The 19,937-nt window shown below is 35.5% G+C and overlaps 3 protein-coding genes across 6 annotated transcripts in view; all 3 read left to right on the forward strand.

Moving 5' to 3' along the window:
• The window catches only part of LOC112522059 (protein ALWAYS EARLY 2), a 29,950-nt gene extending 22,870 nt beyond the window's left edge, over positions 1-7,080 (forward strand). For 3 of the 4 annotated variants that reach the window (XM_025131127.1, XM_025131126.1, XM_025131129.1), the window contains 8 exons: positions 62-240; positions 348-630; positions 1,748-1,930; positions 3,238-3,399; positions 4,628-4,777; positions 4,857-5,078; positions 5,858-6,127; positions 6,649-7,080. In XM_025131127.1, coding sequence (XP_024986895.1) covers positions 62-240; positions 348-630; positions 1,748-1,930; positions 3,238-3,399; positions 4,628-4,777; positions 4,857-5,078; positions 5,858-6,127; positions 6,649-6,813 — 1,614 coding nt within the window. In that variant the 3' untranslated portion in view covers positions 6,814-7,080. The remainder of the gene's footprint in view (positions 1-61; positions 241-347; positions 631-1,747; positions 1,931-3,237; positions 3,400-4,627; positions 4,778-4,856; positions 5,079-5,857; positions 6,128-6,648) is intronic. The other variant, XM_025131128.1, reaches the window with a different exon arrangement.
• A 2,272-nt stretch (positions 7,081-9,352) lies between these two features.
• On the forward strand, positions 9,353-10,452 carry LOC112521879 (protein SRC2-like). The gene has a single exon (XM_025130874.1). It carries the CDS (start codon positions 9,526-9,528, stop codon positions 10,348-10,350), a length of 825 nt encoding a protein of 274 aa, XP_024986642.1. The 5' UTR covers positions 9,353-9,525; the 3' UTR covers positions 10,351-10,452.
• Positions 10,453-13,815: 3,363 nt separating this feature from the next.
• LOC112521347 lies at positions 13,816-17,607 on the forward strand. Its single transcript, XM_025130157.1, has 7 exons — positions 13,816-14,052; positions 14,142-14,180; positions 14,256-14,309; positions 14,453-14,506; positions 16,742-16,795; positions 16,882-16,953; positions 17,320-17,607. The coding sequence occupies exons 1-7, from the start codon at positions 13,996-13,998 to the stop codon at positions 17,383-17,385; spliced, it is 396 nt and encodes a 131-aa protein (XP_024985925.1). The 5' UTR covers positions 13,816-13,995; the 3' UTR covers positions 17,386-17,607.
• Positions 17,608-19,937: the final 2,330 nt, after the last annotated feature.

The following is a 19,937-nucleotide window of genomic DNA, read 5'->3' on the forward strand; positions in this document are numbered from 1 at the left end:
ACTCAAATTTTTATAGAATTTTTGACCATGTTGTGTTGTTTGTGTGCTATTCTATTTGCAGGGAAAACTATCTAATTCCCTATCAAATCAACTCATGCGGAGATGGTGTGCATTTGAATGGTTCTACAGTGCAATAGATGACCCTTGGTTTGCCAAAAGGGAGTTTGTTGAGTACTTGTATCATGTTGGTTTAGGTCATGTTCCAAGATTAACCCGTGTTGAATGGGGTGTCATTAGAAGGTATTTGAGTACTTGGCATTTTGATTATTTTGTTCTTGGCTTCCATGAACCTGAAAATATAAATGCGTATTACTGTTGCTTCATTTTGCTTATCATTGTTGATGCAGTTCTCTTGGTAAACCACGAAGGTTTTCACGTCAATTTTTAAAGGAAGAAAAGGACAAGCTTAATCAATATCGGGATTCTGTCAGGACACATTATACTGAACTTCGTTCTGGTAGCAGGGATGGATTACCAACAGATCTTGCAAGGCCATTATCAGTTGGGCAATGTGTCATAGCCATCTATCCGAGAACAAGAGAGATTCATGATGGAACTGTACTGACGGTAGATAATAACAGGTGCTGTGTTCAATTTGATCGACCTGAGCTAGGCGTTGAAAAAATCATGGTAAATACTGCATCCTTTTTTGTATATTTCGTACTTTTTTTGTTATATAATGAACTGCTGAAATATCTGTTGCTTTTGGAATTGATTCTGTTTAAATTTCTTCTATCAAGGGGCTGATTTATTCTGCCAGATTTATAGGATCTTGATATGATGCTCCAGATCTGTCATGATGCTTTTGCATTCCTTTTATTACCTTGATTCTGAAAATATATCCACAATGGTTGTCCGAAACAAGAATACAACACTTTCTATTTTGGGCTGTCCAAAAACGTTGCAAGTTGCAACCTTTCTTTTTCTGGAAAGATTCCTTTCCAAATTTACCTATTCGATCATTACAAGATATTGATGACATTAATTGTGGTCCAATGATTAAATTTAATCCTTTTTTTATTAAGGGGTATTAGGTATTTTGCCATTAGTCCAAAGACTTGTTAAATATGTGCCAAGCTGAACGCTTTTCTTTCGGGGACAGAGTATTAACTAAGGAGATATGAACCCTGGATGTGCTGCCTGAATTAAATTCATATTTTAATCGTCTGTGGCAAAATTTTCCTGGATAGGAAACAAACAATTGCTATTAAAGAGCCATTGAGCAGCAGTATGATTTTGCAGCTACAAATCTAGGCTGATTGTACCAGCATAATTTATTTCTTGTGAGAAATGAATGCTTCAAAAGGGGTTGGAATAGATGGCTATCTTTATCTATGCGAGGGCTTCCATTAAATAATTATACCATTACATGAAACGAGCTGCTTTAATTATGTAACACAGTGCCTCAAGAATTAATAGCACAACTCTGGCTTTCCTATTGCCTTCTTTGCATCAGTTGCTACTTCATCAACTTCATGGATTCCCGTACCTTTGGTCACTTGGTCAACTGTGCTTCTAATTTTGGCCATTATAGAATGCTCATAGTGGGATAAGACTTTCTCTGATATTCATAGTAATATTCCTTGCAATTGTTTTTACAATTTTGCTTCCTGATGTTGATGATATTAGGACCTTTCGTGTCTTTCTTTATGCTAAGTACATTTTATAATTAATATTGTATAATGTATATGGTTTTTCTCCATCCCCAATGTAACCTTGTGTGGCATGAATTTATTTTTTGTCGCAGGATACTGATTGCATGCCCTTAAATCCTTTCGAGAATATGCCTGCATCGCTGATGCGGCGAACACCTGTTGACAAATTCTTTGAAAGCTTAAAGGAGGCCCAAATGAATGGGCTGGGAAGAGATCAGAGACTGGAAGGTTACACAAAGTGCTCTTCTCATGAAAAGCTAGAGAACATGGACGAGGTGCCCTATTTGCTACCCTCAACTTATCTCATTAATGACATTCAATTCAGTTGGTCAGTGTTTGTTTCATTATCTGTGTTTTCTTGAGCCCAGAACTGGCTTACTTGCAGTATATTTTGCTTAACAGTTGTTACCAAATTCATGGAATTTTGTTCAAAGGCCAACCAACTAAAGTTCGGCATGATTTAGTTTATGAAAGCTGGATATGGATCTTAAGATAATGTTCAGGAGAAAACTCTGAAGTTGTTTTTTCTTATAACAATATTTCTCTCCTAACAAAATTTAGTTCTTAATTGTGTCTCATTACATTATTTTCATTGGATGCGGTTTGTTGGGGATTCCTCATGGTAAAAAGTAAAACTAGCATGCTTCTGGAAAGAAGTAAATCACATATTTGTGCATTCTAGTACAGATTAGAAGTAGGTACTACTAATATCTTGAATGATCTGCTATTAGATATTCTAGAATTTTGTTCTTATATATATATATATATATATATATATATATATATTATGTAGGGGCATAAATGAGAACCTCAAATCTTGTGATAACCGTGAGAACTTGTACTTTAAGGTGCTCTTTCACATGATCTTTTTTCATCTAATGCTAGAACTTAAGGTAGTGACTAACATATATTTGTTTCACAATGTGTTTGTTTTACATGTCCTTGTATCACAAACACGTAAAAAGGTTTCACATTGTGAACCAAGTATATGTGAAACAAATATATGTTAATCAATACTTTAAATCTTAGCCTTAGATGAAAAATTTATATGTGAAATTACACATGATGCACCAATCCTCATGGTTCTCACGATTCTGTAGGTTCTCATATGATTAGCCCCCTATATATAGGGGAAAGTTTGGCTGCCAACCAGACTTCCATTGCGAACCGGGGGGGAAATGAGATAGTGCCACGTGTCCGGACATTCACGGAATATTCCTCATACATGGTATAACAATAATCATGAATGGTTTAACATTCATCATGAACGTTGTAAAAAATTCACATCCATTATTCATGATGACTGGTACACGTGTCACACTCTCGTTTCCTCCCGGTTCGCAACAGAAAACATATTCGCAACTGAACTCCTCTATATGGATGATGTATGTATATATATTATTGAAGCCCTAAACTCACTTCAAAGTAGAGTTTTACTTTCCTGACCAATTACCATGATTTACTAGAAGTAAATTAGCATTTTTATCTTCTTACTGATTCACTCTTATATCCAACTGGAGTACTTAGAATACTGGTTAAAACATCATGTATGTTGATTACCTTTTCTTGTCTGTTGGAGTAGGTTGCTTCAGTTAAATCTGATTTACAATCAAGATATGGACCAAGAGACTTCGCCTCAAACCATCATGCAGCATACACCATGCCTGGTACACTGGCACAGATTCAGGCAAAGGAACTTGATGTTGAAGCAATTGCTGAGCTGACCCGTGCTCTTGACAAAAAGGTCCTTCCAGTTAGATTCTTCATCTTTAATGAACTTACACAATTAGAGATGGCAAAAGGACCTGTCTGGACTGGGTTTTTCTGGACCACTTTGACCAGATTGTTGGCCAGACCGGACTTTTAGGACCGCTCCGTGCCCATCTCTATTACACATCATTAATAGTTTGGTACGCTCTTTAGTTCTACATCGAGGAGACACCACACTGATGTACAGTGGCAGATCCAGAAACTTTTATCATTGGGGGCACAATTACAAGTGTCCAAAAATTCTGAAACCGATAACTCATCTGAACCAAGATGGTTTCGGGTTATTCGGTTTTTGAATTAAACAGTTTGGTTAGCCCAATAAAGATAACTTATTCGGTTGTGTTTTCAGTTAAACTTTTTTTACTATTTCAGTTAGACCAAGCACATTATACTATTATTTGTATATTTTGACTATTTCGGTTGAACTGAAAGCAACTGAATACATTACATATAATTAACACAAATTTTGAATAAATTCATAATTGACCATATAAAGAGTAACAAACCACTAAACCAGATACAAGGAGACTTGGAGGGAAACCAAACTCTAATTATTAGGAATAGGAATGAGGCTGATATGGCGTGGGGGTCGACACTCCCATATTTACCCCCTACTATTATTCCATATCTCCCCAATACTTGCTTACCTCACCCTGTTCCCTTCCTGACCACAGCCCCTTTTAAATTAATTGAATTGTTAACATGTGATTTTGAGCTATATTCTGAATTGAATTGGGTTCAAGAAATCTCCCACATATTCACCATGCACCCATTTGACGCCCTCTACCTGCCACACGGTCTCACCCTCGCCAAAACCCGTCATGTTGTGATACCTACTAATGAGATTATAGGAAGGTAACTCTTAAAGTATCTAGCACCTGTAAACCTAACATAATTCTATCTTGTAACAAGACATAGGATATTTCAATACATTTCTGTATCTTGGTATTCATATGATTTATGTAGTTGTGGGACATTTATGTAGAACTTTTAGAATACCACATGGTTCATATGGAAATGTGAAAGGAGATACAAGTTAAAAGTTTGTTCACGTAAGCATATAATCGTGTATCTGGCTTTGTAAATATATTTTGACCCCCATTCTCATTTTCTTCATGGCGGTTGTATATACTTTGAAGTGAGATGACATAAAAACCTCGTACTTCTAATCAGATATTTATTGAACTATGTTGAATCTACAGGAGGCTGTAGTTTTCGAGTTGAGGCGAATGAACGATGATGTGTTGGAAAACCAAACAGATGGTGACTTTTCTCTTCAGGATTCAGATGCTTTCAAAAAACAATATGCAGCTGTTCTTGTGCAATTAAATGAAGCCAATGCTCAGGCAAGAGTAGCATTGTTTTCACCTATATTTTTTTTTGTTTGCTGCTCATTTAACAAGTGCTAAAATGGGTTTGCTTTTGTTGCAGGTTTCTTCTGCTTTATATCGATTGAGGCAACGCAACACATATCAGCGCAACCTTCACCTTGCCAGCTGGCCAAGGGCAGTGGGTGATTTAAGTGACCATGGTGCCATCTCAAGCTCCTCTGATCACACTACAAATCGCACGGAAGAGTCGGAATGTCATGTCAATGAGATCGTTGAGATGTCAAGAACCAGGGCTCGTACAATGGTAGACATTGCTATACAGGTCAGAAACACCTTTATCGATGCACACCATGTCCCTTTTTCCTACCACCATACGTCATTTTGGGAAATCTCCTTTTACAAAATATTATAATGTGGATACTGAATAGTAAGGGTACGTATGGTACATGGAACATGAGAGAATAAAAACTTGTCCCACGTTTGGTGCAACATTAGACCGGGACAGGATAAGACTAAGGGGCTGTTTGGTTGGTATTCCATTAAGTCTTGAATGGATAAAGTTGTTCGTGTGGATTAAGCTGTCTGTATAAGATGGGAAAGATTTTTGTTTGGGAGGGATTTTTCATAGATGAAAGAAGCGTGTTTTTAATTGGAAGGGACATGTTTGGGAAAAAACTTGGCTTTCTGCATAAAGCTCCCTAGAAGCTTACTGAATAAGCCACTTTCTATATCATTAAGCCACTACCAATTGGTCATGTATAACTGACCGAATAAGCTGTGAGCTCCATAAAGCTGCAAATGAACAGACCCTAAGTGGAACAAAAATGCATTTTTTTGGTTTCATCAAAATAGGAGGAACAAAAACTAGGGAGATGCGACAAGATTGGTAAATTACTAAACTTACCATGTCAAATTAAAACCCTAAAACCTTCAGAATTCTTTCACCTGCCTGCCTCACTCTCACCCATCCAGTCCTCCTGTCCTGTTTGCGTACTAAACGCACCCGGAGAAGACAAATTGATTCTGTCAGATTTTGTGATTTTACATCCTATATCACAAGGGAATGATTCTAATGATTACTTTTAATGGATAACAATTTAGGCAATGTCATCGTTGAAGCTCAATCCTACGGTTGAGATTGACAAGGCTGTTGATTACGTAAGCGATCGAATTCCATCGGATGAATCCGGCATTCCACCTGCCAGACCAATTGCATCTGATCCAGTTCCTCCTAGTTTGTCATTGCATGAACAACTGGTTTCCACCGTAAAGGCATCTGATTCTACGCCAATGAATCCATCAGATTCAAATAAAGCATCAATCCCCTCTGAACTGATAACTCACTGTGTGGCTACTCTGTTCGTCATTCAGGTAAAAATCGGTTGTAATCCACCTTTCCCCCAAAAGGGCAAAATGCATCTAAATGCAACCTGTTTAGTGTACGATTTTTCTCATGCAAATATCCAATGTAACAATGTTATAAATTTTCTAGTACCCATTTTGACTGGCTATTGATTTTGTAACATTTGATGACGTTAACTCTGTTGATGGAAGGTTTATGAAATGTTCACAAAAGAGCTACGTTACGTCACCAAATCTTACATTAAATAGGAAATTCTTGAAACATTGATTTTTTTTCATATCGGAACTTTGTTACATTAAATAGGAAAAAATATTGAAACTTCGTTACATTGATTGAGAAAAAAAGTTCTTTGTTACACACTTGCACTAAATAGGAACCAAGACAACCTTTGTTGCATTTTGATATCCCCCCCCCCCCCAATGCATGGTTTGATTGGTATCTAACGGTCCCATACCCCATGCATGAGATTCACTGGGTTCGTTTGATTTGGTTGGTATCTGACTTGCGGTTTATGAACGGGAATTTGCAGAAATGTACAGAAAGACAGTTTCCACCGGCTGAAGTTGCGAGTATATTGGATTCTGCGGTCTCTAGTTTACAACCTTGCTCCCCCCAGAACCTGCAGGTTTATGCTGAAATACAGAAATGCATGGGGATAATTAAGAACCAAATTTTAGCGCTCGTGCCAACCTAGCATCGTCATCCTGTACATGTGAAATTCTAACTCAAGTGCCTAAATTTCTGATTCTGGAAGCTTCTTTTTCTCCCTTCAACTTATAGTTGGACGTATTATGGTGATTTTTAGTTTAATCATCAATTCATCATTGGTGGTTCATTTGAATTTGCAGATATATTCATATATTTAGTATAAAACAGAATCCAGTTATGGTTATGAAGGGAAAGTTTTTGTATTCGATTCGGGTTTAAGGTTCTAAATCGGAGACTATTGTGGTTAAAGAAGGGAGATTCAGTTAAGCCGTAGGCAGGAAACTAAGCTACTTGATCTTTAGAATGGTTCGAATTTAAGAAAGTAAGAGAATGACTGAATTACATGTGATTTTACATTAATATCACGTATAAAATCACATATGATTCATGCGACCTTGCCACGCGGTCATAGAAATCACATGTGATTATCATTCTTTTATTTCCTTAAATATTGTATCATTCTCGTATGAACCTACTTCTCTCTCTCTCTATGTGTGTGTGTGTGTGTGTATATATATATCATAGGTGGAGGTTTAATCGAAAAATACTTTCATTTTACAAAAATACGAGAAATTTTTTGTTACATGTGACTATAAATGAGGGGACCTGGATGGTGTGCGGGCGATTAGCCTGTGACCGCCAATGGTCGCTTGCATTTATGATTTAGCATATTTAAGTGGGCTCTTCCTCTTTGATTCAAACACATCGACCATTGAATCTATTAAACTGGACCGCTTCTTCCCTGGAGAGTGAAATTTCGTGTGTAGGGATGAAATTCATAAATATACGAAGGAACATTTAAGTGACAAGGGGGTAACAAAGTTCTCTATGTTGTCATCTACCAATACCAAGGGCTTTTGGTACCATACCAAGGGTAGAGCACTCACTTAAATATGGTGAATCGTACCTGGAGAGAAAGATCTCGAGACTGGGCAAGAAAGGTGGCCGTTAGATCCTTAAAGGGAAAGGATTTGGCTTCATCTCCCACAAGAAAAGAACACAAGGGCACTTCACATGCCAAACTTGCGGGGGCCTTATGTTGTTGGTGACTTTCTCTAGGGCAAGTTTACGAGGAATTCCTATCGATTTCCAACGTAGAATAATTCATCTCATTAATAGGGCTATGGTCTGTCACTTTTCTGTGCCGGAATCAATAAGTAGAATATAAATTGGAGCCAGGTAATTGCTACGATTAGATGTACTAATAAAGTTGTCGTGTAAGCCTCGCTGCTTGGAAACACCCAGCATTGACCACACTGAGAGACGCGAAAGCGTAGGTAACCAGTTGGCGTCGTTTTAGTTGCGATAGTTGTTAGTACCATGACACCTACTTATTCAATTATTTATTATTTTCTGTATTTTTTGGGAACTTTATATTTTGTTCAAACTTCTTTGCAAGTCTTATTCTTTGGAATTAAATAGCCTCAAATATCATAGTTCAAACCAAAAACCCAAAATGTCACTCAACATTTAAACAAATTGATGATATTAAATATATATAATTTGAAATTGATACACAATCACTATCAACATATGTGCCGGTCAAAAAAAGACGATATCACATACAGTTGTTTGGTACAAAATATAAGATTTTGCATACCGATTATAATTGGTTGGTACACGATATTTGAGGAAAAAACCCTGATAGCATACCAAGTCCAACATTAATAAAAATAATTTTTTGCATGATTTTTTTCATCAAAAATATGATTTGTTATATTGTTTCATATATGTTTGTGTCCATCTTATTAAATACATATGAATTTTTTTTTGTTCACTAATTGAAACGAAAATATATATAAAAAGACTCATGGTAGACCAATAATAATATTTACATAGTGAATTATTATGCTATAAAATAAATATATGTTAATCAATATATTACATTTTATTATTTAACGGGAAAAATTATTAAATCATTTTCATATATTTATATTATATATATATATATATATATATATATATATTCCTCATTTGGTTTTATCCTTATCTCCGATTTGTTAATGTTAAACTTAAGTGGCTATTTGACAATTGTTGAATGCTTTAATACATGATGATTAAATGGTCAGAATAATTAAGAGACTTTCATGATATGGTGTAAAATGAAATATAATTGTTTGGTAATTGTGTACAATGAAATTAAGACTCTTAATGGTTAAGAAAAATGCAGGATACAAAATCATTCAGAGGGTTTTATAACCATTAAAAGATAGATTTTTTTTTTCTTATCCAACAAAATTCACCTATTAACAATTTAGATATTACCTTTTAATAAAACTATTAAAAAATAAACAAACAAACTTAACATTTAAACTCAAATAGATGTTCTGTTTGTGAAAGCTGATCCGGTTAAATACGACCGTTATGAAAAAGAGAAAAACGTAAGTTAGAGATATAAGTCAACAGCTAACTCAACCATGGTTAATTCCAAACCCACACGGATTCAACTCGGTTTCCAAAATCTATGGCAACTTGATTCTACAGTTGACCCGTTTATTGTGGGGCTCAACCGCCCGGTTCAACGGTTCTTTTTTCTTAATTGCTAAGATCACCCATGCCGTCATCTTCCTCGCTGTTTCCAAGAATCTATCACGTATATGTATATATCTATCTATCTATCTATATTCCTGTAGGGTCGGTTAACAGAATTCCTATATAATCTCAATCTCAACCATAATTCTTACATTATCAATCAACCATGGATTACAGAACTTTAGACCTCACAATCGTCTCTGCAAAAGGACTCAAAAAAGCCAGTCTCATCGGAAAAATGGATGTCTACGCCGTCGCTTCCATCTTCGGCACCGCCGGCAACGTTCAAAAGTACAAAACCCCTGTTGATAAGGACGGAGGTTCTGATCCCACATGGAATATCCCCATGAAATTTACTGTCGATGAAGCCGCCGGATTACAGAACCGTCTGACGCTCGTCATCGAGATCAAGGCGGTAGGGATGTTCGGCGATAAGGATGTCGGAGAAGTCCATGTGCCGATCAAGGAACTTCTGGAAGGCGTGAAAGCTGAAGGGAGGGAGATGAAGTTTGTCAGTTATCAAGTGAGAAGGCCTTCGGGGAAGCCAAAGGGGGATCTGAGTTTTTCTTATAAATTTGGGGAAAATTTCTCCGGGAAGGCGGCGGAGGAGCCCGTGACGGCTTATCCTGCCGGGATGGCTGTTGGAACCAGCTCCAGCTATCCACCGGCGTACGCGGCGGCAGGTGGGTATTACCCTCCACCTGCTAATGGATATCCTCCTCAGTCACAGACTGGATACGCGTACCAGCACCAGCAGCAACCGGGTCATGCTGCTTATCCTCCGCCACCACCGCCGGGGTACGGTGGTTACCCGCCACAGCAGGGATACGGGTATCCACCCGTTCAGCAGCCACAACAGCCTCCAAAGAAGAGCAAAATGGGTATGGGGTTGGGAGCGGGGTTGTTAGGCGGAGCTCTTGGTGGTTTGTTGATCGGCGATATGATCTCGGATGCCTCCGGTGGCTGTGGCGGCGGCTGCGGCGGTTTTTGATAGTACTTGCCTGATATGGGGACTTTATAGCTTGTATGTATTTTCTACATTCGTTGTAATTATTATTTTGATTCAAATTAATACATGATACTGTTTTTCTTATTAGCCTGGATATCCAATTCGTTATGTCAGCCGATTAATCTCAGGAGGACCACCTGGTTTGCAGATAGTTTGAAGTCACCGCATTTTAACCTCCGTAGCCACAAAAGTTATTTTTATTCCTTCTTGGATTTGAACTTGCAACCTCCTAATACTTTTGACTTTTGGAGTCAAGCTCAAATCAATCAGACACCACCTTGTTTTTATATCATATCTAAAATTCAAGATTTTGAATCTATTTTATATTTTAATATTTTTTTTTTTAAATCTATCTTTAAAATGAATGGAATAAAAAGGCTTTTTTATGTATGAAGAACGTCTCAAAAACGTCTAATGGTTATTCAGTTACCGATTTTTTTTTCCTTTACTGTTTTAGCTCTTAACATCCATCTTGACAGATCATGATACTCCTTTTCAGATCAACCTTATTGAATTTGTTCATTCTAAATCATTTCTACACCATGATAATCAAGCCATACTGTTTTCTTATGGGTTTGGAACAACGTACAAATCAGGTGGCAGATGTCGATCATGCATTTTTGCTACCAATTTGGAACCTTCGTTATGATAACCTTGTAATTTCCTTTCTGCTCTCATGTGGGTTTATGTCATTGACTTTAATCCGGTCAAAAAATACAAAGATACTACAACCCACCAGCATATTCGTTATGGGTGAGATTGTTAACAACTCAATTATGATCTTTCTTTTTCATGTGCCCACGTCTTAATTAAAACAGGCTCATCCTATCTTTTGTAGCTGGTATATTACTAGTCTATTAAAAATGCTCTTAAAAAAACTAACATTTCAAACCAATGATTTCAGCTATTTTTGAAAACAATTGTTTTCATTAATTACAAATTATAAATTTGGTCGCTATGGTTGTACATAAATAATTGATAGTGTCTAGACGATATGATTACAACTACGGTCGCTGTAGTTTTATTTTTGTTACGCATTGGTCTCTTTTGACCTAACTTCTTTAACGAATCTCTGTTAAATTACTCATCACTTGGCCCTCGCATGAGGGCATTTTTGTCTTAGAAAACATTTTTAATGTGCAAGTTTCTAAATAAAATGTACAAGTGTCCACCTAAAAAACACAAAAAAATAAATAAATAAACTCATTTTGGCACCCTCATTGTCGTCCTCTAAGAGCATCTTCAATCATGACGCCTAAAGAACACCAAAAATAATGGGTTTTCTAACACTAATTCAAATCCAAACCATACGCTAAGCAGTAAAAATAGTGAGTCCCGTGGTTTGTCGTTTGATTTTTCACACGGCATAACTAAAGTGTGAAATTCCAAATCGGCAAAAAGTTTCTCTTTGTCGTGCGATTGTGGGGAGGAAAACGACAGAATTTAACCGATCTCTATTTTTTTAATCTGTACGTTGATCGACTTTTTGGGTCAATCCATCTCAAGTTCTTTTTTTCTTTTTCTTTTTGCAAACTATAGCTTAAAGAGTTTTCGGTTGAAACCAATTCAGTTATGAACCATAAAAGCAGTTGTGAAGAAACATTAGTGGACTAGTGGGAATGCTTGTGATTTATTCATTTGGGTTCATCAATGGCACACACACAAAGACGCCATATATGGGTTCATCGATGGCGCACACAATCTAGGACACGTGATGGGTTTAACGGTCACGGTTAACGGAGTTATGGTTTGTTTGTTAATAGCTTAATGAGCTTAACAAGGCCAATGACTTATTCGGCTAGCTATATATTCATGCAGAAAGTCAAGTTTTTTTTTTCCAAACTTGCCATTCCCAATTAAAAAACACGAACATTCCATCTATAAAAACCATCTTAAACAAAACTCTTTCTAATTTATACAGATAGATTAATCCATACAAAATTTGATGAAAAAGCAAGCAAACAGCCCCTTAGTCTGACGGACCCAATCCATAACAAAGGTGAAACCATAATGACCGTAATTGGAATTATTTCATTTGTAGGATCCAATCTGTTCAATTTCACATAATCACAAGGGCGGAATTTCAAATTTGTAATCTACTCTATTTTTTTTTATTCAAGAAACTAAATATATGATTATACAATTCTGAGTCGTTATATCTATAAAAGGAATTGTTTAACTCAACCAATTACTGCTTGTTGCTTTATTTTTACATGACAACCGGTTACAACCAGTACCAATTATGGTTTAATTAGTTACATTTCCATCGCTCATGAGACGGGTTCACGGGTTTTGTCCATATCTACTCCGAATCACATGTTGGGGGTTACATTTTCACTTTGCAATCATGAACTACATTTGTTTGCTTCTTCTATCGTTTTTATCCAAAAAGGGTTGTTATATGTACGTTTATTCATGTTAAATCATACATTAAAACGTAAAAAATAAGTTTCAACGTTAACGCATCATCACCTGTCGGTGGTTATGTAACACTCAAAATATCGCCATTGTTAAATCATATAAAGTTCTGTTTTATATACAACATATACTTGTCATAAAAAGTGTGATTCCAACTCAGAAGTTAAATAAAATTACCAATCCATCGATAATTAAGCTGATACGACTTATTTTCTTTACATTATATATACCATTGAACTTATTTTCAGTAGTAATTGTATAAGATGGAGTCATTTGAAGACTGATATAATATCTTTATCTAACAAAGAAATAAGATTTGAACTTATTTTTTCAATTCAATCTTGAAAGTAATTACGGATGCTGTGATTTAAACATTATGGATTAGATCATAGGACAAAACGCAAGAAGTAATAACCTGATTTCATAGTTTCTTTTACTATAATATTGTACTTTTAACCACAAGGGTGGTGCCTGATTGTTTGAGCTTGACTCCAAAGGTCAAAAGTACCAGGAGGTCCCAGGTTCAAATCCAAGAAGAAATAACAATCTCATTGTGGCTACGGAGATTCAAATATGGTGACTCTGGACTATCTGCAAAGCAGGTGGTCGCCATTAGATTGGTACCGTACTATATATATATATATATATATATATATATATATATATAGGTGAGTTATTATACTACCCTTTACATTTATACAACTAATACAATTCAATCTCAACCGTCCATTTAATTTGATGAATATGTAATTTCATAAAAATTTTAATTATTTTTTAATATAAAGTATTGATCATAAATATTTAAATTATAATAAATGAACTCTCATTATTTACATAAATATTTTAATTTATTAGGTTGTATTGATTGTAATGAGTTGTATTTGAAACAAATTAAAAAATACATTATTTTAATAAAAAATAAAATTATAGTAACAAAATCTATCTAATTAACTACGTTCAATTAATATGGGTTTTAAGAAGCTTCTACACTTTTCTAACTAACTTCGTTCCAATAATATGAAGAAAATCGACCGACAAAAGTTGACTTCGAAATCGCAGGTTACAATTACATGATTCAATTGGCCCGCCCAAATCCCTCACACTTCTTCACCCTCAAAAAATTTGAATTTCACTTCTCTCTCTCTCTCTCCAATCTAAACCCAAAGTATTCAAATCGAAGACGAATCAACTTCGATCCACCGAGTTCAGATGGCAGCTAACACCGATTTGGCTCCGTCAGTGCCTACAGCTTCTCCTCTCGGCTTGGTATGTTTGACGTTTCCTCTTTTTTAATCCTACCGTTCTATCTGGGTTTGATGGTTGTTAATCGACTAAACAAGTTTTTGTTTTTGCAGAAGAATGAGAACGTGACCCCAATTAATTCTAAGATTGCGGTATGTTTGACGAAGCACATTTTTTGATTGGTTTTGTTGAGGGACAAAACCCTAATTGATGTGCCTATTTTCCAGGAATTGAGTGAATCACGGGCGGAACTGCTAAACAGAATTCAAAGTTTGAAGAATGTAAAACCTTGATTGCTTACAGTTCTATTGAATTGTTGAAAGTAGTGAAGATTTACGAGTCTACTTATTTATCTGCAGATTGATTGTTGATTTATCCCTTTTATATTCAAGCTATTGACTTAGTTATGGTTTTTAACATGAAGGATCTTCAAAGTTGGAGGTCAAAGTTAGATACTCAAGTTAAGAGCTACCGTGATGTAAGTATTCCTTGTCATATGTAGATTTCCCTAATTTTTCTCCATCTTTAGGTATTATGTTTTCCTACTGTCTTGAAGACCTGCTTCTTTTTCTTATACTGGGATTGTGCATAGTTTATAATTTATTAAGTGATTCACCTTTGTGAACCATTGGAGTTTGAATTTTTATTGCAAACTGCCATTTGCAAAAATGGGGGATTAGGGACAATATGTGAAAATATGATTGAAAAACTAGCCATTGCACTTGACATTTTTCTTGTTCAAAAACTGCTCAAGTCTTGCTAGTCCTTTTTTTTTTCTTTCTGAATTTATTACAAGAATAATTGTTTCTTTGCGGCAAATAGCAAATTATGATGATTTGAAATGCCAACCACTTGTGGCTTTGTTTTGATGCTTTTATCTTCTCTTCTAAGTTTTATTTTTGTTTAATTCCAAATTCATAATAAGTGCATATAGTAATCGTAAGCTTCTCAACACCTTAGATGAGACATCATTGGGTATCTATGTAAATCAACTGCAGCAACTTTAGGGGGTTTTCCCCATAAACTGTATCAAATTTTACCAGCCAAGTTTATGTTATGAAAAGAAGCTGTTGTTTCCCGAGAAATCATTATGTTGTGTTGATAGAAAATGCAGGGTGGAAGCCATCAGTGGGGATGGTTGGAATGTGGTTAGGATGGCAAACGTTAGCTCCAGAATGTTGTTTTGGCAAATAGTGCAAGACTGTTTTGCTGCTAGATATGCGGCTCATGTACTGACCTAACATTGCAGCAGATCTCGACCTAAAACCCTCATCAAATTTAAGATGGGCTTAAGAAATTGCAACTTAAGATGTATGCAGCTATTAGCTATATGCGGAATTATGAATCATAACATCTGAATGATACTCCTCTACCCTCTTAAGATATATGCATCTATATGTGCCTATGTGGAACTATGAATAAATTGAGGAAATAAAGAAATTGAATATGACAAAGAGCTCTGCAACTTCTAATAATCATTTGTTAGATTTTGATGATGCCAAACTGGGATATAGCTGCTTTTTTTAGTTCCGAAATGTTCTTTTCTTTGTGCCAAGTAGTCTATTAGACCATCTCCAATGAGGACACCAAATATCAAAATTGACCCTAAATTGCTCCAATGAGGATACCAAATACCAAATTTGACCCTAAATTGCTCCAATGAGGACACTGAACCTTACTCCAGATTTGATGTGATGAATGGTAGCACACCAAATACGGTGCAAGTTTAACACTATTCATTTACACCAAAGTTTACATCAGTTGGAGAAGATAAAAAGGAATATACCTAGAATCTTACATTTGATGTTATCCAATTTATTGTTTGGCCGAAGGTTTACACCAAATTTTATTTATTTGGTGTTACTCATTGGAGATGCCCTTAGAAGTATTCTTATTAGTTATATTGGAGGGAAGGGGTTGTATCCTAGCATAGAAAGACTTATGGACCGTCTACAGTCAATGACCAAAGTAGTAAACAAATGGTTCCTTCCTTCATCTGCATTTGGACCCAGTAAGGGATACCACATAGATAACACTAGAGTTGCACAGATTAAGATAAAATGAGCGAAAGAGGAAGTGGTTAATCAAGGTGTTGCACTGTTTATTGGAGATGATGCTTCCATTTGCTTTCTGATGCCATACGATTATTGTCCTTAGAGCCAGATAGAATTTCCATGGGTTTAGCTAAATGACCTCCTGACAGGTTTTTTTTTTAAATCTATGTCCTTGAGGCAGATTCTGAAAATTCTCTGCCTAACAGAAGAATATCTCTTCCACACACAAGAATGCCTAAAAACTTGTCAGATGGTAATGGATTTAAAGGAAAATAACTTGTCAGATGGTAATTTAGCTAAATAACCTGAATTTTTGCACAGCCCACTGTTCCATGGGTCCTTTGGAAAATTTACCTTAAATGAGTTCTCAATTCGGAGAATGAACTTCTAATTTTTTTTGATCAATTGTCTTATGACACGCCTATAGTTCAAAACAGCTTGTCCCTGGTCGAAAACAACGTGCTGTCGTAAAAACATATTAGTACGCTATGGGATTAGATTCTTAAATTCAGTTTTTGAGAAGGTCATTTAGCTAAACATCCCATGTTGCACTCCCTTCTTTTGTTGTTTGTGATTATGAGTTGAGAACCTGTGTTAATGTGGATACTCTGATATCAAACATATGAATCATCCATTACAATTTGTGATCGAATCTGCAGGAGCTCTCAGACCTTAAAAAAACCCTCAATGTGGAAGTGGATCAGCTTCGATCCGTAAGGACTTTTGCAATTCTCTTCTACTATAATTCTTGATTTAACAACTTTTATATGCTGATTCATATCATGCATATGGGATCTAGGAATTTAAAGAGCTAAGAACTACTCTACAACAGCAACAAGATGACGTAACTGTTAGTTTAAAGAACTTGGGGGTAAGTTGTGTCTGGTTTCTTCTCAGGGTAAATTGCAAGAAAAAGCAACGTAATATGGTCCAATTTTTATTTTGTGTAACATACTTTAAAAACATGTCTTGGTAAACCAGATATGACATCTCAAACATCTAGGTACCTAGTTTACATTTGATGACATGAAAATACAACGTAATTTTGTTCGATTCCTATTTCATGTAATGTACTTCAGTTTTAATGTTTGAGATATCATATCTGAGGTACCAAAATGAAGGTTTTCATATCAAAGGATGTTGCATTTTTCATGCAATTTGCCCTTCTCCTTATCACATCTTGGTCTAAAGGTACAAAATCTGAACTTATACCCGTCTGTAACTTGTGTAAATACAGCTGCAGGATGTTGCAGGAGACGTTAAAGATACCAAAAGTTCAACGATCGAAGATGAGACCATGTAAAAGAAACTTGGAACAAAGTTTGCAGTTAGAGGTCATATACTTGATCTTCTTTACCTATCAATATCATGTGTCAATTTTGTGTTGCCTGAAAAACATGGTGGTATTATAAGTCATGCTAAATGATTTTAAACATCTCCCAAATTTATTTATGGATCTTCTGATGCAAGAATTGTTTTCCGTCTGGACGAGTTATTTAACGGTCATGGTTCCGTTGCAATTTAATTATTATACTTGTTAAAATGAAAAAAAAAAGAGCACTTATGTTGGAAAGATTGATTTTGGATGGCATTTCTAGATGAAAGCACAAGTATGATGTTCTTGATTGTTCATTTCAATTTTTGTTTTTTGCATTTTTGTATATAATAGTTAATTTGCAATGAAACTACGTGTCATCTGCTGTTTTGAGAATACAACTAGAAAAATTCTCAGAGGCCTTGAACGAACTCGAACAAGTGACCTATGGGAGGAGCCCCAAAGGCCCAACATCAAGGTCCTCAAACATTGATGCACCAATATTGACTACTAACATGTATTTCCTCTAGACTCTAGAGATGCAAAAAGCCCAGGCATGAAACTTGGCCTCGGCCTGGCCCAAAAAGCCCGAGCCTAATAAGCTTGAAGCATGATCCAGGCCATGCTTCAAAGGCTGTTTAGACCGAAATTTTGGGGACAGGTACAGTCTAGACTCTAGAAAAGCCAGCTTGAAGAAGCCCGATCAAACTCTTTTTCAACATAAAGCCCTGCACAACCTATGTCTAAAAATGCCAGATTGTGGCCTTTTTCAACCTAAAGCCCGTGTCTAAAACGGGCCATGTCTTTTTCTTGACTAATTGAAAACGGGCTTAGAAGGCCTGGACCAAAACGCATCCATGGTGTATCTATTGATTAACAATCAATTAACTAAAGTAACATTATTAAGCAATTTTTTTATAATGGAACTAATTTGTAGAAATCTATTGCACAAGGCACTACGTCTATAGTGCCGTAGAAATCAAAGCCAAACTTGCAACTGCACAAAATATGTGGGTTGGTCATTCTCCCAAACTGCACTATATTTATATTTTGTGGTATCGCACTGCAAATTGCAATGAGGTTTTTGTGCATATTGGCCCAAAAATTCCTACTAACTCCACCTATCTCATGATTAAATTTAATTAAGGAAAAAAAGGAATTTTCATATCGGTCGAAATTAGTTTATACGGTTTTTAAGAATTAGACGGTTTTTATTTGATCCCACCTCTCTCTCTCTCTCTCTCTCTATATATATATATATATATATATATATATATATATATATATATATGTATATATATATATGTATGTATACACTTGGGATCATTTGAGACCAGGTTGTTTTTTTAAGATCCGTGAAACCATCTTTTTACGTTTTTTTCACAGCAAAACATTATGAAGGTAACTTTTATAGTGTTTTTGCTTTTAATGTTTGGATTTTTGTTACCATTATAGTGTTGTAAGAGCAAATTGACTCGCAACCTAAATTGCACCAAAAGTCGTTTGCATCTCTGATTTAGTATCACATTTGTATTATACATGATGTAATATAATATTACATGTGATTTTCTATAGTAAAAATGGTGTTATCTCATTCTCGTAAAATGAAGGTGTTCGTTTGAACGCCTCCCCCCCTCTCTATATATAGAGAGGTTCAGAGGAAAACCTAAAAAAAAAAAAAAACTGAGGGACACACTGATAACTGTTCATCTAGATGGTATGCACATGTACATACTAGTAGTTAAAACTGTTTCTTGGTTTTTATGCACGTTTGCATGTTAGGTACATGTGCATACCAGACAAATTGATTAAAATTACCTGTATGCACATATGCATACCATAGTTTCCAGGGTGTTCCTTATTTTTTTTTTTTTGCAGTTTTCCCTTGAAATATGACTATATATATATGTATATATATGGAAAGGGTTCAAAAAAGAATGCCTGTTATTTACACAAATGCGATAACGCTTATATGCCGATCATTCTGTTTTAACTCACAATTTTAGAAAGATCGAGGGAGTAGTAAAATATTAAATAAATATTTTACTCTTTTAGGAATATCGAAGGCAGACAGAGGTAAAATGAAAAAGAGAACTACAAATCATATAATGAATAAACATAGTCGATGATTGTAGATGTGATCATCACTGGTTTTCTATTTATCACAACATTATTACAGCAAAATCACACAATTATCACAACAAAATCACACCCTAAGAAGCCTTGCATTTATCAATGCGTTACTACAACAAAATCACATTATTATCACAATATTATCGACAACGAAGACATCGAGATAAAAAGTCTTTGATGATATTAGCAACATTTAAGGAATACAAACAAATCTAAGATAACAAAAAATTGTTGATAAATACTGATTTATTTTCATTTATTCTAACTTTTATTTTGAGTTCATTAATTTAGACGTTTAGAAATATTCTCGCAATTTCATAAAACATAGATGTTCTCGTTTGAACACCTTACACACACACACACACATATATATAGGGGAGCGATCAAATGCAAACCACTCAATTTGT

This window comes from Cynara cardunculus (genome assembly GCF_001531365.2).
Source record: "Cynara cardunculus var. scolymus isolate 2C chromosome LG 11, CcrdV1, whole genome shotgun sequence".
Taxonomy (NCBI): Eukaryota; Viridiplantae; Streptophyta; class Magnoliopsida; order Asterales; family Asteraceae; genus Cynara; species Cynara cardunculus.

Excerpts from the sequence above, each read along its gene's own strand:
- LOC112521879 (XM_025130874.1), top strand. The coding sequence starts at position 9,526 with ATGGATTACAGAACTTTAGACCTCACAATCGTCTCTGCAAAAGGACTC.
- LOC112521347 (XM_025130157.1), top strand. The coding sequence starts at position 13,996 with ATGGCAGCTAACACCGATTTGGCTCCGTCAGTGCCTACAGCTTCTCCT. Across the intron at positions 14,181-14,255 it reads CAATTAATTCTAAGATTGCG|GAATTGAGTGAATCACGGGC; the intron begins GTATGTTTGACG and ends CCTATTTTCCAG. Across the intron at positions 14,507-16,741 it reads AAGTTAAGAGCTACCGTGAT|GAGCTCTCAGACCTTAAAAA; the intron begins GTAAGTATTCCT and ends TCGAATCTGCAG.